At 45.1% G+C, this 27,744-nt stretch overlaps 1 protein-coding gene across 18 annotated transcripts in view; it reads right to left on the bottom strand.

Moving 5' to 3' along the window:
- Window positions 1-27,744, bottom strand: part of KALRN (kalirin RhoGEF kinase) — a 608,090-nt gene that overhangs the window by 171,974 nt on the left and 408,372 nt on the right. For all 18 annotated transcript variants that reach the window (XM_064494426.1, XM_064494420.1, XM_064494419.1 and 15 more), the window contains exons 30-33: window positions 25,776-25,966; window positions 25,256-25,357; window positions 23,833-23,975; window positions 20,705-20,807 (exon numbers count right to left, since the gene is read on the bottom strand). In XM_064494426.1, coding sequence (XP_064350496.1) covers window positions 20,705-20,807; window positions 23,833-23,975; window positions 25,256-25,357; window positions 25,776-25,966 — 539 coding nt within the window. The remainder of the gene's footprint in view (window positions 1-20,704; window positions 20,808-23,832; window positions 23,976-25,255; window positions 25,358-25,775; window positions 25,967-27,744) is intronic.

The raw sequence follows: 27,744 nt of genomic DNA on the forward strand, positions 1-27,744 counted from the left end.
TGAAAAATATTTTTAAATGCATCTTCAGTGGACTATATGTTCTAGATGTTTCTGTCTGATGAGTTTGGAAGCCATGGAGGCAATGATGGGCCTGAATTACTACTCCTGTGGCCAAGACACAATAAACAGCTTCCTCTAAATTCCTGACTTATGTGATGCTCCGCTAGGCACAGCAGACAGGGAGCAGTGGACACAGAACATGGTATGGGCTTGGTTTTTAATTCAGGTGAGTTTCATTCAGTTGGTCAGAAGGGAGGGTTAATAGGACTTACAGCACTGGGGCCAAAATGTGGCTTTGTGTGTTTCTGCCTGAATCATCCAACTGTTTTTGTTAATGGACTCGGTGGGCAGAAGGCAGTGTGCACAGTGGACGTGAGAAAGACTTGGGTTCAAATCTCAGCTCTGCCACTTCCTGGAGGTGTGACCTTGGGCAGGTTATTTAACTTCTACATTTTCCTCATCTGCAAAATGAGGATAACGATACTTACCTTGAGAAAGTGTTGTGAGGATCGAATGAGAGACTATACGTAAATGACCAGGCTTATAGTAGGAGCTCAGGAAGAAATACTGTGGTCACTGTTGGGTGTTTCTGCTCTGGAAGCTTCCTTGGCCTGCCCAGTTACAGCAGGAACTTCCAAGGGGAAGGACTGCATGGTTCTCAGTAGATGGGGGGATTTGTCCTTGGCGGGGACTTCACTGCTCTGTGTATGTTCCTCCTTTACACCCAGGGAATGGCAAATACTAAACTGACTGGCTTAAAAGAGACTTTCTTCACCTCACATTTCAAACTAGAGCCCAGACTGGAAATGTTCCTTGATGGAACCATCAGAATGAAAAATTGAGATATAGAGAAGTTAAAATGTTGCATCGTGCAGGGAGAAAAGACATAAACATCATGAAATATATTTTCAGTTTAGCTCTTTTTCAAGAATTGATTTGTATGGCTTTCTCTGTTCCTTCATGCTTCCTACTCTGCCTAAAGGGTCTCCCTTTGGCTCTCCTTCTAGGCATCTGTTCGCTGCTCATACTGACCCCAGGCTCCTCATCCCAAAGTGAGGAAGTTACTGATAAGGACCGGTTGGCCAAGCAGCTCAGTGAGAGCAGGGAGGCCTTGGAGGTGGTGCAGAGCCATGCTGGGGTGTGCTTCTCCTGAGTGACAGGCCAGGGGCTCCCCACTTCCAGAACAGAGAAAAGAAATAAGCCACAGCGAGGAAGAGTCCATCTCTCTGTTTTTCATCTTTCCATTTCTCCTCCTGCTCAGGGAGCTCATGGAGAGAACTATGGGACCAGGCCGTGTGGGAGAAACACCCTTGACAATGCTTGCTTCATGTAATTTTTTTGTTTCAAGTTCAGAAAGGTTAGGAACTGTCTCTTTATTAAAAATTCTTATCACAAACTTTCCCTCTGCCCTTAGACGATGGAGATGAGGGAGGAGGAGGGAGGCGAGGGGTGGGGGAGCTATGTCTTGACCTAATGGTGAACCTGCTGTTTGGAAGCTTGCCGCCCGCACAGGGGTAACCCGTTCCCTTAATGGAGGCTCCCTGTGCCCTCCTACCCCTGGTGCCAGTGCCCTGACACTGATTGCTCTGGAAACCCCTCCCTCTGGAATCACAGTGGGCTAAACCTATCTTGAAACATGTCTGCTTTCTTCCTCGCCCACTGCATAGCTCTTCGTAAAAATTCTTCATGAACTTGAAAGTATATTTCAAGCTTTTCTTCATCTTTTCCACACTTCTCTAAACAGTTGAGTTTGGGGGGAAACCCTGATGAACTCATTGTTTGCCACTCCCCACCCCCTAAATTTTCCTTCGCTTTCCTTTCACTGTCCAAGGTCCTGACCTTCAAACCAAACAAAGTTGCCAGTTCCTCAGCTCACAGCCTTCAATAACCTTGGCCCATTTTGCAAGTCAGCCCAAATTCACTCCCTGGTCACTTTCTCTCATCTTGAGATACTGAGAAGTCCATCTCTCTGTTCCCCACTAGGCACCTGCTTGTCCCCTCGTCCCTGGTTCACTCAGAGGGTGGATCTCAGCAATCATCTAATAATCCTGTCCCTGCCTATCCTTAAAAAATAACATTTATTAGTGGGGTTTTTTGTTAATAAAAGTAATTTGACTTGTCATAGAGAATTTGGAAAAAGCCACCATCCAGAAATAACCACTATTTACATTTTGGTGTATTTCCTTCATATATACACACGTGAATGCATATATGTAGATACAGATATATGTATACATGCATACAGAAGCACAGACTTGTACACATATATACACATCCACATTCCTTCTAATGTTTAACAGAAAAATTAGTCTTTCATATTTAGAGGGAAAAGGGAGACCCCAAGCAGGTGGGAGATAAAAATAACCCCAGGCTGCAGCTCAGGTAGGCTCTTCACCTGTGCCAGGTGTGGTCACAAACCTTTGGAGCACATGACTTACTGGTTTAGAATGCCATGGGCCTGATGGTCAGGGAAAAATACGCAAGCTATTCCTGCCTCCCAAACCACAGAGATGAATACTTCTCTGAGAGTAATATGGGAAACACATCCAGAGACACACAATAATTCATAAATATACACAAACAGAAGTTATACACATAAAACATATCCATATAACAACTATTTTCTGAGCACTCTCTGTGAACGCCCAACTCTACCTCAGTGTGTTGCAGACAACACAGGGTACCACATATGAGACTTGTCTCTGTGGGTCTCAGGATTCAGTTGCTGAGACAAACATAAACCCATGGGAAACCGCAGCAAACTGGAAGAAGATGCTTTCTCACAAAGTACTGATGGAAGGCACTCCAGAGATCATGCTAATAATGAGGAAGATGTGTTACAGCATTCTTCCTGAGGTCAGAAACACATCTATCAGGACAGAGAGAGAATTCTGGAGACACAGTGATGCAGTATAGTTTGGTAGACAAAGGTGATTATGATTTGAAAGATCATTATACTTGAAGATAATCACACATATTTACTAGAGGAGAGGTTTGCAGACAGCAAGGGACCCAGGGGAGGGGCAGGACCAGGAGGAAGGGGTTTTCTCATCAGGAGGCTCTAGGTCCTAGAAAATGTTGCTGTGGTTTGGGAGACATGCATCTCCTCTCAAAACTCCCAGGGACAGACTTTATACATTATATTAAAATCTAAAGTCAGGCTGAGGAATTGCCATCACTGTGATGGTCCAGTGGAGTGTTATTTCAGGAAGAGGACAGAGAATGAAAGAGAGCTAAGATGCCTTAGAGGTCCAACTTGGGGGGGGGGCTGTCTAGACCAGAAGCAGATCTGGGAGAGGATATATGAATTTAGTTTCAGTTCTGTTGAGTAGAATGAAGAGTCACCAAGTGCAGTTATGTCACAGACAGTTGCAAATGTGGTACTGGATCCTACAGCGAAAAGTAAGGGCTAGGAACAGAGATCTTTCAACTCATCATTACAAGAGCAACCTTATGCTAAGAAATGTGGCAAATACAAAGTAAATCATATAACATATGCTTTGGATGTTAAAGAATGATATTCAATTTTGGGGGGAGGCAATATTGGTGACTCAGAGGTGGTGGTAGGGGATTAATATGGAGAAGCAGTGAGCATGTCCTGAAGGAGGCATGAGTCAGGCTGGCAGTGAGGGGTGGTTGGGACATGATTAGGTACAGTCACGAGGCATTCTGGAAAATGGAAGCAGCAGGAGCAGATCATGACATGAGTGGGGGCACTTGACTGCCATTGTTTACTAGGTACCAGATGCTGCAGTACACAGTAAAGATACAAGCATCATTAAGACCAAGACGTGATTGTCAAGTTGCTCACAATGTAACAGGGGAGAAAGACACAGAGGCAACCAATTATTTGGTAGGCCAGTGAGGTTGCAACCTATAAACTGCCAAAATTCAATCAACCATTTTGGATCCACAGAAATGACAGTTTCATGTGATTCAGTCTAACGTAAGTGCATTGCAATGTGTACAACAGATGAGGGTCTCTAAAGGATCATGTGTAGGAGGGAAAACTATATACACATCTCTGGGGATGGGCCTGTACCTTCTTCTAAGTAAATGTGCTGCTGAAGGGCTTTTAACAGACATGTGAGATATTGGAAGAAATGTTTCAGGCAGATGAATCTGGTGTCAGTAGAAAAGATAAAATCCCAGAAAGCAGTGGGGGGCATCTACGAGGCTATTTAAAGAATTTAAGCAAAGGGTGGCCAACGCCTGACCAGGGTGGTGAGACAGACATTTTGAGGGAATCACCTTCAGGTCTTGGCAACAGACTGGCTATCAGAGGATATGCTCCAAATGGATCCACAGATACAAACCTAGGATCTGGAAATTCTTGCTTCTGCCCAAATAGGGACATCAAGCCAGGTTGCTGGTTTGAGAGAAAAAGAAAACTTTCTGGTGCTGAGACTGAGGGAAGCTGACAACAAACTGGAAAAACCTGCAGTGAGAGTGTTCACTATGTCACCATTTGGTCTTGTATTTGCTTGTTGGTTTCCTGGTTTCTTGGAAGAAAGCATTCATAAGGGTGGGGACTGGCTTGTTTTGTTTCACTGCTGCATCTCCAGCCTGGAGCATAGTAGGTACGCAAAAACAAAAAAGTGCTGAGTGACTAAATAATGAATACAAACCTGTCATTAGGAATAACATTACCTCAGAGACATACTCTTGGAATTTTTATCATGGACATCAGAATGGAAGCAACAAAAACCTTGTTGAAGGTTGGGGAGGAGCTAGAAAAAGAAGAATCAGGAGAAGTTCCACTGTGGGGAGCAGGAGGTAACAAATGTGTGTCAAATGGCAGAAGAAAAGGCTATGTTTGACAATGTGAGAGAGCAGAGGTGTTGAATGGGTGTGCTGGATGGAGGTGGAATAAGGGATGAGAGCCAGAGCATGTGGATGGATTAACCTTAGACTCTTTCTGAGTCAAGAGAAAGAATGAGAGAATAAAAGGACAGTTACACAACCAGGTGAGATAAGAGTAACTCTGTAACCATCATGCTGAAAAAAAAAAAAAGCCACTTAGTGTTTCTTGGATGCTACTCAATAAAGTCTAAATCCCTTTGAACGGTGTCCGGCGTCTGCCATGATCTGACCCAACCAATAATTCCAGTTTTGTTTCCCAAAGCTCACCTCCCAAACTGCATGCTTCATCAGACATATTCACTCCACATGCCCCAGAGGATACACTTTCCTTCTCCCTTTCCCTCCTCTTGCTGTTTGATGCATTTAGGGTGACTTTGCTCCCCACTCCCAACACTAATGCTGCCTGGATAAACTCTACCCTCTACCCACTTGGTAAAGTTTAACACTGAATCTTCCCAAACTAATCTTCCCAAACTGTAAGTTTTATTTTCTTACTTATATTTGTCCCCAATTTCTAGATTTCTTTCTTACCCACAATGCCAAACACATTACCTTGGGTTTATTTGGTCTTCATTTGTTCATTTAACAAATATTTACTGAGTACCTTCTATGAATCAGTATTCTTTTAGATTTGGTGATGCAGTGGGGGAATAAAACAGGTATGTCTTTGCCCTCACGGACTTAACATCTGGAGGAGGAGGCAACTGTGTGGACAAACAAATGCTTCTATAGTTAATAATGGTGACAGGTTCCAAGAAATAACAGTATAGGATGTTGTGAGAGATATGACTTGGGGAGCAGAGTTAGTCAGAGGCTAAGTTAGTCAGGACAGGCTAAGACCTGAAAGAAGAGAGAGCAGATGGGGTGGACTGTGGCATGAGAGGAGAAAGAATTTTCCAGGCAGAGGAAACAAAGATCCTGAGATGGCAAGAAACCTGACATATTCAAGGAAGGCCAGGAAGGTGGTGAGGCAGGAAACAAGAGGAAGAGTGGCTCCAGTGATGAGAAGTGGACCAACGTCCAGATCATGCAGCCCGCATGGGTCACACTGAGGATTTTGGTATTCATTCAAAGAGCAAAGGGATGCTATCAAGGGCTTGACGCCACAGATGTGAAGATCACATTGGCAGCAGAGTAGAGGAAGGATTAGAGGGAGGTACGGTAAATGTCTGAGGACAAATTAGGAAGCTTTTTTTTCACAGGCCTTGTGTGATAGGACAGTGGATTGCACTACAGTGGATTATACAGACCCTCAACAAATACCAAAGGTGTGCAGGCTCAATCACTAGGAGTGAGAGTCAGTCACTAGGCCTGAGAAGAGTTGACTTTCACCTTTACATATCTGTCCACTAATGTAAACCACAGTCAACATCACCTCAGCTCTCCAGAACCCTTAGGAAATGTGTCTGTCAGGAAAATCAAGTGTTCTGGACTAAAGGTAAACACCAACACCAACTTTTTCTCCCCATTTAAATCTTCTTAATGAATACGTTTACATCTCTGACTCCTTAAAAAGCAACAGACACTGAACATAATTTCCCCTTTTGTTGACAATTACAAACACCAATGTGAGTAATAATTATGGTGTAGTACAAGACACAAGGGAGTCCTAAGGCCTGCTGGGTCACACAGCACTGCTGGTCCCTTCACTAAATAGAACCCAACTGTTGGAGTTTTATTTCCTCCATCAGCTTTTGCTTTCATAGCTTTTCTGCTCCCTCTCTTGCTGTCAGTAGCTCAGCCTTTGTGGCTATTAGTGTGTGTACATAGAAGTAACTTTCTCCTTTTCCAGTTCTCTTATGGGCTCAGTAACTAGATGCCAAAGATAGTAACAATTACATATAAAACTAGGATTTGAGAGGCTTTCCTGTGAGCATAGATACTTAGTTTTGCTATGCAAAGATTTCTTTTCTGGGTCTTGAATCTGTCAGACAACTGAGTTCCAAATGCAATGGACTTGTCATCTTTTTTTCTAATACGCTTCATTGCTTTAACTGTAGTACCTGTCACATAATGTGTAGAGTAAATTGCACAGACAGATATATTTTAAAAAGTCAACTAGTTCTTATTCTTCTACTAAAACAAAGGTAAACTTAGGGATTGGCAGAAACCCACATTATATATAAAGTTTCCATGTTGGCACACTATTCTGTGGAGAAACAAGTGATGAACTGAATTTAAAGTACTAAATGTACGAAATTTCTCATTATGTCACATCACACGAGCCTCTAACTTACAAACGCATTACCTTCAAAACGTCAAATAAGGTTTATTAAGACACAATATAGAGAGTGAAAAGACAAGCCACAGAGTGAAAGCAGATATTTAACACATGTACAACCAACACAGGACTAATATCTAGAATACACGAAGAAGTCCTAACATGCTTAAGAAAAAAACCAGACAACTCACTAGATAACTAGGCAAAGGTTTGAACAGGGTCATCATAAAGGACAACATCCAAAGGCCCAATAAGATATGAAAAGATGTTCGGCCAGGGGAAAGCATATTAAAACCATAAACAGATATTACTACATACCCATCAGATACGCAAAATCTTCTGAAGTCTGACTTTATCGAATATACATGAGGACGTGGAGCAACAGTATCTCATGGATACTGGTAGAGGTGTCAACCTGGTACCAACATTTTGAAAAACAGATTACATCATCTACCACCTAGCAACTTCTTGCTTTTTTTTCACCTTGCAATTTCACTCCTAGCTCTACTTCCTAGAGAAACTCAAGTACATGTGTACAAGGATACATATACAAGAATATTCACAGAAGCATTGTTCACAATAGCCCCAAACATCCCATGTACAGAAAGGATAAATAAATTGTGGTATATTCATACAATGGAATACTATACAACAATGAAAATAAATGAACAACTATATACATCAGCATGGATGAATTCCACAAAAGTAAGTGTTGAGTGAGAAAAGACACATACACACACACAAACACACACACACAAGCATACAGTATGATTCTAGCCATATAAAATTTAAAAACAGCCATATTGAAACTATATTGTTTAGGGACACAAATACAGGAGGTAAAATAATAAAGAGGAGTAAGGACATTATTATTATAAATGTTAGGAGAATGGTTACCTCCAGGCAAGAGGACAGGGTTGTGACCAGAGAGGGGCACACAGGGGGTTTCTGGAAAGCTGACAATGTCTTGCTTTCTTGACCTGCATGGTTACTACATGTATGTTCACTTTATAACTATCCATTCAAATGTTTAGTGGTCTTTATGTGTTTTCAGCATATACATTTCACACTAACACATTTTTAAAAAGTTTAATGTAAGCCAGATGTATATGATTAGGAATGCATTTTATCCACAGAAATAAGAGCATAAACAACAATTAGTTAATCAGACAAACCCATAACTCTCCTTAGGTAACAGTATAAATTAAATACCAAACATTTGCATTAAAATAATCGACAATTATACAGCTGTGATAATATCAGTTAAATGAAATATACAAAAACAATAATGAATAAGGGTTATTTTTAAAGTATCTGATTGGAAAAGATAAAAAATATTGATGATGTACTAGATTGCAAGATTGGGGAAAGTGACACTCATACTCAGCTGGAGGAGTATAGATTGGTCCAATTTCTATAGGTGGTGCTCTGACAACGTCTATCAAAAATTTTAAATGCATATTCCCTTTCATGCAGTAATTCTACTTCTAGGATGTTATCCTGTTAATATACTCACAACTCATAACTGTGAGACACAAGGATGACAGTGTTGTTTGTCATGGTAAAAGACTAGAAACACCCATACACCCATCAATAGAGGACTAGTTAAATAAATTATGGTACTATGAGTAATGGAATACTGTGCAGCCATCAAAAGGATGATGTAGCTCTACACGTCCTGCTATGAAATCACCCAGGTTTGTTACATGGAAAACAGCATAAAATAATATTTTTGCTACCAATTGTTCAAACATTTTAAAAAAGAATAAGTATGAGTTTTTATATTAAATAATATCTCTAGAAGAATACCTACATTTTGAACCATGTGTATGTATTATTGCTTCAAAAGTTCATTTAAAAAATCTTAAATGCATGTGCTTAAGGGAAAACATGTTTAATTAGATTATTATGAGAAAGCATAGGAAAGTTTAGGTAAAAATTCTAAGGGAACTTTTGACTAGTTCCCGTCAGAGCTAACAGTCTATTGAAAAAAAAGTCTAATTCTCCATCAAAACAAAATAATTCTTTTGATACAGATATATCAGTAGGATACAGATGTATCAGTAGCACTGCTCTTTTACAGACTGTCCATGATTAGAATAATTATTTTGGGATCAACACTGATACAAAGGAGGAGAAATAGGAAGATGAATTTCAAGGCCAAGCTCAAGTTTCACTTCTGGTGTAAATGTCTTCTCTGGTTCCCAGGCTAAGTTTGTTGTTCAAAGCGGGCATACTTCTGTTATAAAATGTAGCTTATTGTGTATGTATCTAAACCATTGATCTTTGTTGTTTTTCTGATGCCTAGCACAGCAACTGGCATAAAGGAAGTGCTAAGTACAACTGTCTCCTTCTATAAACACATGTAATATGTCTATAGCCGCCCTATTTGGTATCACATATAAGATAGTTGGGGGTGTGAACTCAGAAGACTCTGGGACAAAGACAGAGGTTGTTCTTATGTGTCTTGAATCTCCATGGTATCTTGTCATCAGTGGACACTCAATATAATTCTGTCAAATAAAAGAATGAGTTCAGTGTACTGATATATTTGAAATAATTTTCCATTTTGCCTCTAGCTAATTTCATTCTTCTCCATTAACAGAGTTTTCTGCTTGATCAGGTGTTAGTGGTAGGGCCTCCTTAGTTACCCTCTAAATAACACAACCAATCTAGTGGTTGGGATTTTATATGCCCCTCTTAGAAGTACTGTCTTAAATTTAATGTTAGAGAACATATCCTAAAAATCATCTCTTTGAGGAGTTTTCAATAAATTTCTCATGATCACAATAAAGATTCTTAATAGCCTGTGTGTAAACAGGCATAAAAATTGTGACCATTCCTGTTTTGGGAGGTTGTGGGGCAGCTGAGAAGAGTTAGACTCTGTATTACAGATTTCAGGTTCTACAATTTGAAGGAACCCCTTCTAACAAACTATTCTCCACTCCTCATCCCCTTTATTATTATAACAGTTTTCCCTTTTTAAAAAAAGAACAATTTTCTTTTGATATTCCTGTTTTATGAGACAGAAATAATTTTAAAATATTTGGGGGCTATGTAGATACTTCCTAATCTTTCTCTTTGTCTAGAATGTCTACCTGCAATGAAGGTAACTTTCCCTAATCAGGAAATCTGCTGACTGCAACTATAGCCCAAAGGTGACAGCGGTGGGAAATCAAACTTCTGGTTTGAAGTGGTCATGAATCAGGAAATTAAAAACTGGGGGACTACCTTCAAGATATCTCAAATGATCTTTTTTAAAAGAATTGCTGTGTTCTTTTAAAATAAAAACTTACTTCTGTTTTTTTGGACATTTCTGTAACTGCAAGTAGAGACATCCGAAAAAAAAAAAAAAAAACCACCAGAAGCAAGTTCCAGTGCATTCTAAAGCCCTCAAAATTGAGCATATTTAGGTTCACATCAGCACAAAAGAGAAAGGTCTAAGCAGGTCACAGAGGCACTTTGTCTATTTGCTCACTGCCATATCCTCTGTGTTTAAATAGTGTCTGCCACACATAGGGGCTCAATGAAGGGCTGATAGATTAATCAACGAGATAAAAGGTAACATACATCAAAATCACAAGGAAAAGAAAAGATAATGAATTTTTAATATCCTCTAGTGCTCACTAAGTCAGACTATTGTCCATGTGTAAGTGAGTAACAGCAAAGAGTAAGTGAAACAATTTTTAAACCCCGTTCCTGCAGCTGAAGGGAGACAGGACCAGCTAGCAGGAGACAGGAGATGAACAGAAAGATACAGCCTGTTTGTTTTTTCTCTTCAGTACATCATAAAGTTCGAGAGGAGTATAAGCCCTTGCAGATAGTGCAGAGAGCAATGCATATGGGAGCATCCAGTGAGCATCCCAGAGCCAGCGTCGCAGGGGCCACGCAGATTAGAGCGGTAACTCCTGAACTTCTAATTAGTGTATATACATCTCTCTGCAATCAGCAATTTCAAACAGAACCAATTACAGCACTACTACTACTACTACTACTACTACTACTACTACTACTACTACTACTACTACTACTAATAATAATAATAATAATAATAATGACAGTAGATGAACATTCTGAACTTGGAAGACTCAGCCCTAAGCCCTCACACCTGGGGAGGCTGGAAACTGACTGACAGCTCTGAAACACAGCTAGGACCAGACCTGCATGGAACATGGTGGCAGATGAATGGAAAGACTGATTAGCAGAGGGAAGGGTCTGGTTAAAACTAGGGAGTGGATAGGAAAAACTATCAGGGGAGAGGCAGGCTGCTCTACTTGGTGGACGTTTGCTACTTGGTGCCCTGGGGAGAGACTCTCAGCCAAAAATCACATCCTCACTGTTGCTTCTAGTGGGAGGCGGCCCCGGAGGACATGCAAACTCATTTCTCTTGACAAGGTCCTGCTTTCTGGCAACAGGATCACATCGTCTCACCCCAATGCCACAAATCCTTAGGTCTACCCATCCCCGTCACGTGGCTACCAACTACACTGGTCACAGCAGACAGGTGGGCAGCGGCCATTGGCAGTGAGGACGTGACACTAAGCTTCCTGGCAGGTAAAGCCCAAACGAGCATTTTCAATCTAAGGTCAAGATCAAGAAATAGGGTAATATTTATCCACTTGTCTGTCAGACAGGCTTTTCCCAAGACTCCTGTTATGGCCACAGAAAATATACGTCACATTTTACAGCACAGCTGCATGGGTGAAGGCAGTCCCAGGGAAAGCAGGGCCACCACTTCAAATTCACCTTCACCAGCCCCACCGGCTCTGGTCTTACTGCTTGGGTGCTAGACGTTCATTTCCAGTAACACTTCTGCTTGAAACTTCTAAGAGTTAATTTTCACCTCCGCCAGCAGAGCTTACCTCCAGATACCCTAACTCCTGGTGGCACTTCTAGTCACTGAGGAGCACAACTTTTAAATAATAGTTCCCACAGCCCATTTCCCCTTACCATTAGCTTTAATAAGGCAGACTCAGTCAGCCTGTTCTGCACTAAAATAACTTTTCAGTTTACACAGAAGGAGAAAAGAGTAAGTGATATGCCAAGAGGTCTGTGCAGAATACCAAGTAAAACCCTCGCCCTGAGAGCTGCCGCTTCTCTGCCTACAGTCTCCACGCTTGCCCCCCCCCATGCCATCTCCCCAGCTGTCCGTCCGTCCGTCTTGTCTCGTGCCCCTTCTCCCCAGCAGGCAGTGTACTCACTTGGGTCTTGTTTGCCTTGGACTGTCGCCAGCTAATCCACTTTAACATCTTGGTTTAATCTCAAATTTGCTTTCTCCTTCCACCCAAATTTTTAAAAGTAGAACTGAAATTTGTGCTGGGTTGTGGCAGGGCTGAGCTGATTCTGGAGACTCACTGTTCCCAGGCAGCTTGGAGGCAGGGATCAGCCTTGCTACCGGTGCTCACTGCCAAGCTTTCAGAACCCAACCGGGAATTTGCCTTGAAAGGGTTGAAGACTGTCTGGGACAGAATCACACTCCCGCCAAGGCCACCAGATGAGTCACAAGTACTTGGTATCAAAGAGTCTGTGATAGGCATTAACAGTCAAGAAGTTCTCTTTCCCTTTTGCTACACGCCAGCCCCAGAGACAGCGGACTGGCCTACAGAACCACTCTGTGACTTACTTTGGGTTGTTGGGATTTGCTGGGGCCAGTGCAGGGTGGTGTAGAGGCAGCTGGAGAAGAAGCCAGGAACAAGAGTGTTTGCTTTTTGCTACAAAGTTCTAGAAGTTGAACTATTGGGGTTACTACAAAAGTATTATGTTTTAAATCCAATTTAACAGGCAGGAGAGTGACTTGGGTTTGAGCCTTAGGTCTGCCATGAACTGGCTCTGTGATGCCGAACACAGTCCCTGTTTCCTTTAAACAGGAAGAAGGCAGAGGGCTAGAGGATCTCTCAGGTTCTGTTCTTCCCTGAGCTTCTGTGTTTCCAAATTCCAAACTCACCCCGAGTTAAATCTGGCCTCCGGCCACCCTGCAGTTATCACACAGAGATCTAATCTCCTGGCAAGTCACCTTTTGCAAATTCCTTATCTCTGGAACAGATACTTGCACAACGCTGCCACCAGAAACAAAGAGATTTTGTGCAGGCGCAGTGTCCCGCGCTCTGCCTGCGTGCAGCAAGCTGCTCACCAGCTGCTATGCTTTATGAAGCTTATTTGCTTTTTCAGATGATTGGTAACTTTAAAGGTGGGTCTCCGGAGGGAGGATTTCAAGCTCTGGAGTGAGTATAAGTCAAGTATTAAGTAAAACAATGCTGTTGTGAGAGATTTTGCCCTGTGAACCTCAGTCATATTTTTCAGCAAAGTGTCTTTCCTACTGTTGGGTTGTATGCAAGGCTGGAAGCCAGTCATTTATTTGAGCAACTTTTCATTTAGAGGAAAACCTGCGACCTCAACTTCTTGCACTTTAAAGATTTGTTCTGAAAAGCCAACATGTTTGTCCTGTGCGGAACGCTGCTCAGGAGAGGATGGAGTTGGGCTTCTGGGGAGGTGACAGAGCAGCCTCGACAGGAGCTTTGTGTCCCAAGGATCCGGGAATCCTCTGCTTTTCACTGCTCACTGCTGCCACCACTCCCTCCACCCCGCCCACCACAGATCAGTGTAACAAAGTAACACTAGGAAAAATGGTTATTTTCAGACCCAGTCCTGGACTTGGATTATTCAGAAAATGAAAAAAAAAATCACAATTTGAACTTAAAACTTAAAGTGCCATTTTCCCTACTTTGGGGTGACTACCAAGTCCTTGACAAAATCATAATGCCTCTACCTAGGGTTCAGACAACAAATCTAACCCACTCTACCACCAGGTGTGGGTAAGATGAGACTGAGTCTCGGGATAACAGTTTATGAAGTCCAAGTTGAGGTATCAGATATATCCGCTCCAAACCCCGGGAACAAGGAGTACAATTATACACTCTTTATAGGTATTTATTAAGGGTTAGAAAGTATCCTGTTACTAGATGGGCGGCAACATAAACCTCTTCCTCTAAAGAAGTATTTTAGGGCCCTGAGACAACGGGCAGAGTGACACAAGTGCTCAGGACTCCCTCCTGGAGACCTGTCACACTTCCACCCAGCTTTTAACACAGTGCCTTTAATGGGCTGGATCTCCAGCGGGAGGTTCACCTGCTCAGGCACCCCAGCTGAATGCAACACGCGGTCACCTTGTTCTGGAGACTCAACTGTGGGTGGACCACCTTGATGGTTTTTAAGAATTTGTTGAGTGAAAAATACCCTGGGTGAGGATTTTTATTAGTCCTGACACTGTTAAGACTCCACATTTCCAGATGTTTGGTTTTATCCTCAGTGACAGTACCCAGTGACCTGTGGGCCCTTAAAACTCCAGGGAGCATGTTGTCCATTTTCTCGCATGGGAATGGCCTGCAGTCACCTGGACAGCAACCTACCCACCGCCTGTCTCCTCTACTCCACATACTCTTTCATACAGGATCTTGCCTAATCCTTCAAAACCCGGGGAGCAGAAATCATTGCCTTCACTGGACAGACTAGGAGGCTGAGGCATGAAATAATTAAATGACCTACTCAAGGTCCTGCAGCTGGTAAACAACCAGGGACTGAATCCATGCCTGATTCCCAAACCCACCTCCTCCCTCCCTACAGGGAACGCCTTTGCACCCCTCAGATCCTCTTTCCCACCAGGGCTCTTGTGCATGGTGGCTGCTAACAGCTCACAGATGACAGAAAAGGCTAGCCCCCTCGCCTCAAGGCGGGGCAAATGCTGGGTGCAACGCCTGCGCCAGCCCCAGGAGGGATCAGACTGAGACTCCAGCTGAAACCACGTGTGTATTTGCCTTAGCTCCTTCTACACCGGGCCCTGCCCCTTTTCCTGCAGGCACACCCCCAATAAATCACACACACAGGAACCTCAGTCACAGATTCTGCTTTTAGGGGATTGGATCCAGGATGCTCTCCTTCCTCCCAAAAGAAGCCCTATCTCCAACCCTACTCTCTGGAGGGTTTTTCTATTTATGAGCCCATTTAAATGAAGAGATTCTACTTTTCCCCACTGGTCCTCTGCCCCCCTATTAACCCTAATCCCGACAAGGGAATTAATTTCTTACATCTAATTCACGTTCTTCCAGTTGCAGGATTAGCCTACTTTTTCTTACAAGAAAAACCTAGGAGTCGTCTTTTATTTCTGGTGCTATTAGCAGAAGACCAGGGATGCCATCCTTTCTCTTTCTGTTTATTTACCTTTAATCTCTATAAGAAAGTAAGCCACAGAATGGCAGGGCCTTGCTTCATTCATTCCTGTACTCTCAGCACAGAGAGCAGCACCTGCTGCTGGCCCTTAACACAGAATATGAGTGAAGAGAGATGGAATAGGCCAATGCAGGGGCTATGCCCTCACTAACATACTAGTGCAGGGGCTGGATCCCCACCAAAGTAGCAGTGCGTGGGCTGTGCCCTCACCAATGCATTGTGCAGCAGCTGGACCCACTCTGACTATAGCCCTTGCAGCCGGTGACCTGCTTTGTGCTCCCAGAGTGCATGTGTCAGGATTACTAGGTTCTGAGAAACCAGGTGAGGCTCAATGGCAATCTATTCCCAGAAGGCTTCTGCAGCCAGGCTGCCTTGCCCCTTGTTATAGGCATCATGTTACTGCAGTGAGTGACCTTGTACGAACCTTTTGACCTTCCCTTTAGGTGGGTCTTCACCATCTCTAAACCAAGCGTTTCTTCCCAAATGGTAAAACAAAATTTTGGTCATGACCCATTACATTGACTTGATAGTTCAGAGTTTAAAAACTATACAGTTAGATCCTGAATCTCCAGGCTTCTCCAGGCATTTCCCTGTTACAATCAGCACATTGCCATTATCAGCCTAGCTTGTATCTTAGATCAGATCTGCTTGTTTTTGAAACCCCGCATTCAAATCAGCCCTGGGATGTTTCCACAGTGTGCTTTCCCTTACAGTTTTTGCATAGAATAGCACTCGCAACTCAATTTCACTTCAGTCCCCTGCCTCCAGCCTGCCTGGACATGTCTAGAAAGTCATAGTGTATTTTGAATGGAGACCACCCTGCTGGAGGGGTTTGTAATGTTCAATTCAGTAAGCGTTTATTGAGCGTCTCTGGCATGCCTAGACTCAATGGCAAATCCATGCGTAGGGACTGTCAATGCCCAGATGGCTGCTCCTGTACCACTAGCTGGTAATTATTCAGCAGAATAATTCATGTTCAACAACAAGACACTTCTTTACTGCCACCTCGTTACTCAGCCTTGCTTGACTAGAATTCTATAATTCTGGATTTCTTTGAAGTGTGGTTGCAAAGCTCCATCACTTAATACATGGAGGAGCAAAAGAGAGGAATGCCCAGAGTAGCATGAGCATATTCGGGACAGAGTAGGAAGGGGCTCAGACCCAGATCTCTATGGAACAAAGTAAGCATGTCCATTTGCCCTCAGGGAAGTGACACCTTTACATGGGACAGGTGTAAGGTAGAACCTAATTATGCAGACCCATTTGAGAGGTGAACAAAAGCAACTCTGGGGAAAACCACTCATGCCATTTGCTGAGGCACCCATGTTGGCTTCATCAATGTTTAGTGCAGAATTAAGAATATTAGTCTGATTCTTCATCACGGAAAAATTTAAAACAAGCAACCTTAGCTCCTCTGTTATAGAGAAAAGTGGTGGACTTCCCTTTCCTAGAAAGAAGAGTCAGACGAGGAGGGTTCCAAGTTTCAAAACCTGGATGAGAAGTGAGAAGGGGCCAAGCATTGGTCTTCTGTCCTCAATCTTGTCTTTTTAGCAAGAAGAATTTGGATGAAGCCACAGAAGGTATATTTAGCTAATAATCCTGGGAATTGGAGCTTACATACTGGACAGAATAATAATTTATATTCAAAACATGGTGGAATATTAGGCTGGACCTAAACAAGAGAAAATCTAATAGATAAAAAGTAGTCTGACAGCCAGGTTACTAAAACACCTACCCAGCTAAGGATCGTCCATGAAAACAGGCAAGGAGCTGTTACGAGCCAGCACTGTGCACTACTACATAAGGTGTACCATCTTAGGGAGGGGAGCAGGCACGGTAGCTCTAGAACAAGGACCTGAATTTGCATTGGTTGGGTCACTCCTGCAGTACCATACGACATTCTGGATGCCCCATTTCATATAGATCATTACACACTAGAGTAAACCAGAGGACAGCAACCAGGATATGAAAATATACTAATACACAGAATAGCTGGAGAAACTGAGGACTTCTAAACAAAGAAAATTAAAAGACAAGACCGCCGTCTTCAATTATCTAAAGCCTTAGAGGTTACTTACCACGGGCCAAAGGTGATACAATTTGAGGACCAGAATGAAAGCTGACAGGAGTGGATCATAACCCCATTAGATAATAAAATAAGCCATGAGCCAATGCTAACAACAAATACCCATTCCTTAGAGTCGAAGGGCTAACAAATGGAAAGAGAAGTAACGTTGTTCAATCTACAGACCAATAAATGGAAGCCACATCCCCTTAGGTCTAACATAGAAAAATCCACTGAAAATTAATGAACCCTGAACCTAGAGGGCAGAACTCTACTCAAGAACTTCCAAAGATCCCCAGTCTTCTAAATAGTTGTGCACTCTTATTTATACTATCTAAATTTCCATTTCCCCTCTAATAAGGGTGGGAATTAACCTTTAGTTAATGTCTAACAGGTACCAGGTAAATACATTTTACTTGATCTTCCCAGTGACTCAGTGAGATGGATATGACCTTCATTGTACAGAGAGGGAAGTTAAGGTGCAGGAACTCATGCCACATGACACAGACAGTGAGTACCAGAGCTGGAATTTAGACCCACCTCCTTCCATCCCACCACAGCACACAAAGAACATCCCAGGTGATTGCAGAGGTGCCTTGGGGCCCCACAGCTCCTCAAGGCCATTGTCATGGCCCTTTAATGGTTACAGTTTCCTCATCTACCCAGCCCAGCAGGGCCACTCTTCTCACTCCTCTGGATTAGAAGAAGACTGAGGCCCTTTCTAGAAACTCACTGTTAAAATGCCCCAGACCCCTGTGAGATGTCCCTGCCCCATCCCCTCCCCACAGCCACCCTGTCTGCCCTTCTGTTGAATATGGTTCAGCCTACCTGAATCCATCCACTTTCTTTTTCTCTTCTTCAGAGTCTGTTCACCTGACCACTTGGAAACCAACAGAGACCCAGTTTCCTGGTCTTCCAGTGTAGTTAGAGGGAAATCTAACACTGTTGGTAACATCTATGGATTCAAAGATACCAATGAATGGTTTCTCTGATGAAGGAGCGTGCAGGTCAGGGGCACACACGGCTGTCCTGATCTCATTACAGCGCAGGGTCATAGACAGGCCCTCCCTTTATCTGACGATTTCTAAGCGATTTTCCAGCTTTCGTGTCGGAACACAGAATCTCTCCTCATCTCCCAACCTGCTGCCCATGTTTCCCAAGGCCTGAGAAGATAGTTGGGGGTCAATGTTCCCAGCAGGCCAGGCTCTCCAGCTGACCGAAGCTTTCTGCATGGGGGAAAGGGAATTTCCAGGCTTTTTTAGCATGTTTAAAAATACCATGTTTGTATGTTTGGCTGCTTTCAGACCACTTCCTCTTAATGCTGGAGTTCCCTGAGGTCAGTTCACTCATTCCACAGTATTCCAGAGCACCTGTGTGTGCTATGTGCCAAAGGTACACCAATGAAACAGACAGACACAACCTGTGCCCTCATCAGGGCGTTAAGAGTCTGGCTATGGAGACACACATGAAACGAAAATCACACAAATGAGGATTTACACTCAACAGAGAGCCCACATCTCTCTACAGTACCCAGCACAGAGCTCGCCACATGGTGGGTGCTTTTTCACGAATACGTAACCGATGTTTGTGTGGACCCTGCAGAAGGACTGGCCAGCTGAGTCCGTCTTAGCATCGGGAGCTCCACACTCTGACTTTTAGAGCGAGGGAAAAACATGACAGTGAATCAGGAAGACCTGGGTTCTAGCTCCTGTTTTTTCCACTATTAGAATTTTCTTGGGCAAGTCACTCAGTCTTTCTGGGCCTCAGTTTCCTTACTTGTAGAATAATGCATAAGGACCAGGGTTCCTCCTTAACAATGAAATGCCTGCTGTTAGAGGCGTTCTACCCTGGCCTCCCTCCCCTTGTCAGAAGACGAGGAATGGCTGGAGCTGAGGGCTTCCTAAGACAACTGTCCCTCGCAGAGCTGTCTGTCTAAGTCAGGGCGGTGGCAAAGACGGAGAAGCAGCTGGAAGGGATGAACCCCCCGAGCACAGAACTAACAGGCTATGTCTGAACATGGGAGACACTGCACTTCACTAACCACCGACCGTTTAAAAAGAAACACTTCCGTTCATAGGGTACTCTAGGTTATTTTTCTAAACAACAGATCCAAAGAGAAAGGAAAGTACAGAAATAGTTTTCCTTGTATGTTTTTACAAGTGGAAAAAAACTAATTTTCCATCCACTTGGATAGTCAGTCGAAAATGGCTTAGAAACTTGAAGGCAGCAGGTCAGACAGAATGAATTACCTTGAGCATCCTAGTCTAGAATGTGATTTAGCACTGTGATCTTAGGAGGTTTGGGGACAAGGTCTTTTTTTTTCCCCAGTAAGAAAAAAAAATGAGGAAAAATCCTAATGAATACAGTTTATTTTTTAATAATGCCCATAATTTAGAAAACTAAAATGAAGCAAGGATACAGCCTGTTGCCTGGGGCTGAAGGACTAATGCCAAAATACTAGGTCTAGATAAACTAGGGCTAAATCGTCTTTGAAAATCCACTTTTATTAATGAAATCATTAGGATGCAGCCAAAGGTCACCTCATACCCTTCCAACCCTGAGGGAAGCAAATGAGATTAGGGTCGGAGACAGAATCTTCCGCTGTCCCTGCTGCACATTCAGACCGCTGGAGCCCTCCCCTTGCTTGAGCAAATACACTGAGTCTTGGCTAGTTTCCTTTCTTTCGACCCATCAGAGCTCCTAACTTTCGCTTACTTGCTCCAAAATGTAAGAGAGCAAGTGACCAGGTTTTCTCACGAGACTACTACACCCCTCTACACTGCTTCAAACACCACTTCCAGGTCCTTTCCCCCTTGGAAATGGAGCCACAATTCTCCGGCCAGAGGGAGGCATCATTTCCACGGGACCCCTTCAGATAGGCAGCCCCTTCCAATCAGCATCTCTGCGGCCATTTCCCACATCACTGCTTTTGGTCTAACTTTGAGATGAGCCAATCACAGCCACTAAAGTCTCAGGAAACTATCTCAGACTTCGCTCCCTGAGTTCTAGCCTCCCAGAAGACAGAGCAGCCCCGGTGCGGCATCTCAGGAGAGAGGAGACCCAGACTCACTCTTCACCTGCACCGATTCTGCTCAACTGTCACAACGTGAGAGGTCTGGCCGGCTGCCTCAGTCTTCTGTCCCCTCAGACAAGATCTCCATACCATGACATACCTCCTCCAGCCCTGCTCTTTCCCTTTGGCCAGCACAGAGAGACCCCTGGCTCCTGAGGTCAGGCTCCACCGTGAGAGAAACTCCTCGGGGGGTAACTCTCCAGGGGCGGTTAAGCCAACAAGAAGTCTTGCGGGGAGGAAGGTTGGGGCACTGTCCTACCTTGTCACTGTCCACTGTGTTCTGAGAGGTCCTAGAGGCAATGGAGATGGTGTCTGGCTGGCTGCTTCCATCCCCCTGGCTGTCAACATCCTCCACTCCATCCCTGCAGGAAGAAGAGAAAAACAACAGGGGTGGGGGTGGGGGGAACCACTGTGGGTTTAGAGCACACAAGCATTTCCAGCTGGGCTGGCAGAGCAGAGCCTTAGCACTTTCTAGCAGGGATTTGTCTAAAATTATCCCACTAAAGGAAGCAGCCCCATGTGATTTTCAGTGACGTCACCTCCTGCACTTAGCAAATACATAATCACTATGTTGATAACTGGACACAAAATGACTCCTTGTCCATAACTCCTCTGGCCCACGGTGCAGGTGGAACAATTCTTTATTTATTTTTACTAGGAATGGGTCTGTAATTGGCAGCAGGAAGAAGTATGTCCTGCTTAGAACCTAGGCTTCTATCCTACTGCCTGGGTCCTCTCCAATAATCCCGGAGTTCAGAGTATTCAAATAGTTTTTCTGCATGCTGAAACAGGATGGCAGGTGGCTTATAGCTGGCTGATTAAAAAAACAGAACTGATAATACACTTGTCTGACTTGTGTTTCTTTTGCTCAAGAAAATGGGGTGGGCTACTTTCTTTAGAGGAGATTATCCTTTGGGATTGTCCTCATGCTGGACCCTCAACTCCTGGGTATGGAGGAGGAGTTTGTTGCCTTCACTTTGGTGGGTCCTGTTGAGCTCGTGATGATTTACAATGACAACTTATTAACACAGAAGGCCAAGGCATCTTCTTAAAGACAGGGAGACAGTCACAGATTCTACAGCAGCTCGTGAGCCAGCTGTGTTCCTGTGCTTCTGAGAAGACAGTCTCCCAAGGACACTCCTGGCATTTGGACCCCTTCCTGGGCCCCTGGGCCATATAGCTGTCCCATGCTCATGCTCTCTTAACTCCCCAGCTTTAGATCTGGGTCCCAATCCTACACTGAACTCAAAGCCCGGGCCAAGGGGGATTAGATGCCTGGGAACTGGTGAAGGCTGAACAGTCTGTGTCAGAGAAAACTGGAGATGGGGGCCTGGGGTTGCATAAGTCAGCACAGGAAATGGCAGCTCTTCCTATGGAGGTCTTTGTGAAAGTCACACCTCGATACTGCCTGTGGAGACGTACGGCAGTAGGGAAATGGGGACTGGCTGCCTGAGAGTACTACCACATGGGCAGTATATCCATACACTGAAGCCGCCTCAGAGTCTAAACAATCACAATCTGGCGTGTGAGTGTATGCGGACACGTGCGTGCATGTGGGTACACATACGATGTGTATGTATGTACACAGGGTCTACTAGTCCTAAAAAGTGTTTTCTCCACTTAGAACACTTTTAAGTCAACTGCTCTCTCATCACCATATGTGGGCTTGGGAAATGTCAGCTTATTTTAATAATATAAGCCACACATTCGTAGGAAGGAAAATCTGCTGTAAAAAGAAATTATGTGATGCATTTCAAAACCAAAAATAAAGGACTTTTAGATCATCTGTTGTTTTAGATATCTGGACCACTGCTCCTCCCCCTCCTCCCCCATTTGTAGATAGTTGAGAGTTGGCTGTACTTTCTGCTTCCCACTATTCTGGCCCATTGCAGGCCCTTCTGGTCCACTCCAGATGAAGCCAGTTCTGGGGGATCTGGGGAGCCCATCCAGGAGTGTAGGTAGTATTCCCTAAGCCAATCCACTCCTCCGTAAACTCTGTCCCCATATGCAGGGAGCCAAACCAATGAAACAACACAATGCCTGGCTGTTCTCTGCAGAGTCTGCCAAGGTTTCTCACCCTCTCATCACAGGACAATGACCAAGAAAAGGTGCGAGCATTTCCAAGGTATGCCCATCCCATGATCTAGAGATGCTCAAACTCCCCTACTGTAGGAGAGAGGGGCTCTTTCCCAGGGTAACCCTAGCCACCCTCACCTGAATATCTTCCCAGCAGGGTCCCGGGCCTTTAGTTCCTTAAAACTGCTTCCATTCTGTCTTCTTTACTGAAGTAGGGGCTTCCTACAGCAGGGTCTGTCTCTAGTGCTGAACTAAATCTGCCCCTTACCTGGACTCTGGACATAGGTAACTGAAATCAAAATAACTCCTCCCCAATACAGTCATCATTTTTGCTTCCAGCACTGAGAGGGGACCTTACCCTGGCCATACTGGTCTTGGGGCTTCTCCCCATGGAGGAATCTCTCTCTTAGCCACACCCTTCTTTTGGCCACCACCTCCCTTGGTGGTTCTCAAGCCTGTGTCCTGAATGTCAACTACATCTTCTGCATTTATTCCATTCATGAATAGGAGAGGAGAGGACAGCCTGCTATCACCAACATCCATCACCTCAGAACTGTTTTTCTTTAGTTTTTTTCTTGAAGTTTTGTATGCTTTATTTTGAAGCGACCTCCAAAAGAGTCATTGTAAGTGACTGTCACATGAAGACTTGAGAAATACTTAAGCAGTCATCCACTGGTCTAAGGAAAACTGGGATTCAGCAGGGCCCAGAGAGATGAAGATATAAAAAATAAGTCCTCTTCTGCCCAATCACATTGCCTATGTCAGATGAATGAAGGTGAGGAATCTGCAGGGGGGTGGGGGGTATAGTAAGAGCTGCAGGGATAGCCCCACCATACCCCCCACCTCCTACACTGCAGTCCTTTGGCTCTCCACTCACTGCCCACCTCCTTCCCAAAGCCTTCCCCAGACACCTCACTCTAGTGGTCATCCAAAGTCCACTCTCCTTGATTCTTGCAGCATTTACTGGTTCGTCCTGCCTAACTATTCCATGTGTGGGACCTGACAGTCAGATGGTTCTCAAGGGAATGGACTCATCTTACACTTCCTTTTATCTTCCTGTAGCACCTAACAGAGCATCTACTGGAAAAGAGGTGCTCAGTGAAACCCTGCTGAATTTAACTGACAGCAACGGGTGAGATGCTTAAAGAGAAGGTAACTCTTCTAGGTGGAACTGAGTGGGGTGTCACGGAGCTGAGTGCCACTGCATAGCACAGTGCCCCATGGAAGCAAAGCAAAGGTTCCCCCCACTCCCACTTCATTCCCGCTCCCGGAAGCACGAGAGGCCGTGCTGGGGGCAGAGACGCTGGTTACCTCTTACTATTGTTCCTCTGTTTGGCTGGTGTTTTGGGGAGCTGAATTGGCTCCTTTAAAGCTCCTTTCAGGTGAATGATCCTCTCTTGAATCACCTCTCGTATGTTCTTGATCCATTCCTGCTTGGTTTCTATGTTGGAGGCCTGGAGTGCCACAGGGAGAAGGCATGAGAACCCCACTCTGCTCCAATCCACACAAACAGTTCTCAACCCTCCACTTGCAGGCTTAAGCCATCATCGTCAAGGACACCAAATGTTTGAGGAGTTTATTTCTCTTATACTTCTGACTCTTCAATCCAGGGACATGCTTCTCCAACTCCTAGAAGAGGGCTATGACCTCAATACTCAATGCAGACTTATAAGGGTGATCTTCAAAGTATTTAATAACCAGTCAGTATCTGCCCTCACTGGGCCGAGGATTAACACTTCAGTTACTAGATTTGCGGGAGGCCTGGGAAGTACAGGAGGGGCAGCGAGGGGGCATTTGAAGGCAGCAGCCATTTACCAACTAGTATAACTGAATATACGTCAGGATGTTCAACACCTATAAGGCTGCCCAGGCTTGTACTGATTCAGCCAGTCCTCGGTTTTCAGCCTGGTAAACCTGTGAACTGAAGGGATTGCTACCTTTCCATGAATATTTCATTTGTCTTCATGGGATTTTTGCCAGGTAATTCTACCTCATGTCAGGTAGCAGCTATGCCGGCAACTCAGAGTGATCAAGTGTGAAGCCTGGTCAGGGCTGGCCCATCTTCTTCTTGGAGACAGGCTCTTCCCTGATAAGCAAACGACCGGTGGGTGCTCCGTTTGCAGCGTCTCTCCTGAGCAACACTAACAGTACCAGCCGTGCGGACTCAGTTCCCAGGCTACATGCACCCTGGAAAGCTGAGGCGACTCCCTAAGACCCTTTCTCAACACTCCTCTCACAGCCTAGTTCCCATGCTAGTACGATATACTAGAGCTTACAGAATGTACGTTCCCAGAGGACTGGGTCCATATCTGATTCACGGTCATTCCTCACGGCACTGAGCAGGATATCTTATATGTAGATAAGATGTGCAGGAAAAAAATGTTGAATGTGGAGCAAATCAAGGTGCCTTTTGCTAAAGGGTCAACCGTTGTCCTTGCCATTTGAAGGGGACACATGGGCAGAACATATTGAAGTGGGTCTATTGAGGCCACTCCCCGCCTTCTTCCCTCCATGCTCCAAAGAGGCCTGGACTTAGGGGACCATTCATCTTTGAGATTTCAGTCTACTTTCATGATAGAATTTGCTTCTCAATGAGGCTGCCCTTCCCGAGAGAGGCGCAGGGGCTTAGTGGAGTATCCAGGCCCCAGCTTGTAGGTGTAACACGCCCACATCCCTCTGCCCCCTTCAGGCTACCCCAAACCCGGCCTGGTGCCCAGCAGAGAGCAGTACTTACTTTCAGCACTGTTTTATTGTCTGAGGAGGGGGTGCGCCCAGACCACAAGGCGAACTTGCAGGGATCGCCCTCGACGTGTTCGGTCACACCCAGTTCTGAGGTCTGTAGACAGGAAATGCCTGTGAGAGGCGGGGGAGGGGAGGGCGGTGGGGAGACTTAGGGCTGGGGTGGGGAGGGAAAGGCAACAGAGAGGAGAGGACCGAGGGAGGGGCTCTGTCAATCAAACTTAAACAGACCGCATATTCTGTTCCTCTACCCGGGATGAAAGGACCTACAGGCACGCCTGATGAGCAGGCAGCAGGGAGGGAAGGTGAAGAGGGAGGCGCCAAAAGCCAGCAGGAAGAACAGTGACCTCTAAGATGCAGAAGTGGGGGCTTTCCAGCTAGGATGCATTTGCACTTGTCCAGGATGGTTTTGGTGTGGCACCAGGGGAGAGATGAGCTGAGTGTCCGAGATCCCTTCCTGCCCAAGGGCGCTATGCAAATGGGGAGACTCATCTGACCCCACCTGCCCCACCTACCAGTAGCTTGTTCTTGTAAACATATTTCGTGTGTCCTGAAGAGTCTTTGATCTCCTTGCTAAAAACCAAGGAGATCTCAAAGAGGAACAGGTGTCGCTCCCGCCCCTTCCGGATCAGCGACTTCGGGTCCCACACTTGAAAGGCATCCTGCAGAATCAGCTCCCCCTGCACGTCCAGGTTCTCGTCGAACCCTGAAAAACACGCATTCCCAGCCTGTGGAGTTTCTCGAGCCATGTGTGGGTGCCACGCTCCACGCCCCGACTGTGAGAACCTCCGCCCCCACAGCACTTTTCTCTTGGGCTGATTCCTGCAACTTCTGAACACCTGAGGACACAGCTCTGCAGAACTGGGGTCAGACCCACCTTCCTGAACCAGGTCTCCTCTACAGAACCAGTATCAGTGGGATCTCCTGCAAAACTCCTAGGCAGCCTTCCCCCAGCCCCGCTGTTAGCCAGGGACCTCCTATAATGGTATAAACCCCATCTCTTTTTCCTCCACAGCTCCCACTGTCCCTGACTTGGAGCTCAAAGTGAGGCTGAGGACAAACACTGCCTGAGTGCCCTTGACTCCACTCTCTTTGTCGTCGCTTCATTTCTTATACCCCACTCCTAAGATCTTCCCTTTGATTGCCTCTGTACAGTGGGGTGCACAAGTCTCAACAGTTTATATTTATACCATTTTAAACCTTTAACAGAGGTTCTAAAACTTCAGCGTGCATAAGAACCACCTGGATCGCCTACAAAAACACAGATTCCTATCCATTTCTCAACCCGTAAGAGATCAGGATTCAGTAGGGGTGGGATGGAGCCAATGAATTCACACTTCTGACAGGCTCCCAGGTGCTGCTGCTGCTGGTCCACAGATCATACTTGGAGTAGCTAGATCGGATATACAGGTCAGGGACAGGCTGGAGGAGGAGGGTATTTATGCAGGCAGCCACGCAGCAGTCGGGGTGGGGAGCAGGTGCAAACAGAAAAGAAGAAGGTGGAGAAACTGTGACCCCAGGAACACGTTCAGTGGATCAGTGCTCAGTCTGGGGAAGGTAATCAGGGCTCCTGTGTGTGGAGAAGTGGGGCTTCCTGTGCTAAGGGTGGCCCAGGAAGTACTGGGATCAGACCAAGTCTTTCAGATGGCGTGGGGGTGGGTAGGGAGGGTGATGGGGGATGTGGAACCCAGAAAAGAGAAAATCCCCCACCAGTTTACTAAGTACAACAGAGTAGACTTACATCCCTAACACCTGTTTGCCAGCCCAGACTGGGATGTTGAGGAGTAACTCATCTAACAGCTTCTACCCCAGGATGCCGGCTCTGCCCGTATCTGCTCTGTTTTGTGGTGTTAAGAGTACTTTATTGGAGTCTCGCTCCAATAGGTTTCTGGGTCCCAAGAACATGGTACCAGCGACTGAAAGTGCTTTGGCAAAGTCCTATCACGTTTATCTGGCTGGACTTTTCTCACCTGCGAGGAAGGGCATGAGGGCAGTCGCACACCAACATGAATGTACTTAATGTCACTGAACTGTACACTTAAAAACGCTTAGAACGGTAAACCTTATGTCATGTATATTTCATTACTATAAAAAAAGAGAAGGCCATAAGGCTGAAGACAGTGGGTCTGTGTGTGTGCACAGGATTTCTACTTATTCTGATGACAAATGCCATGCAAATGTGATTCAGAGGAACGGGACCGCTGTGGGTCAGGGCTCTAGCACCCCTATAGCAACGACGATGGCCTGTCCTACTCTGCCTCCCAGGCAGCAAGTTGTCCACACACCTACACGGCTTAGGCTGGGTCCTACCTGGAGGCAGGTGTTAGCCCAGCTGACCCCTGTGGATCAATTCTCACCTCCCGAAGACCTACATAACAACTTGCCATTTCTCCTCTCTTCCAGCTTTGCCCCTGGCCTGCCTTTATGCCACTTCCCTCCCGCGACACAAGCTCCGTGGTCTTAGGAAAGAAGGAGGCTCCGCCG

This window comes from Camelus dromedarius, chromosome 2 (genome assembly GCF_036321535.1).
Source record: "Camelus dromedarius isolate mCamDro1 chromosome 2, mCamDro1.pat, whole genome shotgun sequence".
Taxonomy (NCBI): domain Eukaryota; kingdom Metazoa; phylum Chordata; class Mammalia; order Artiodactyla; family Camelidae; genus Camelus; species Camelus dromedarius.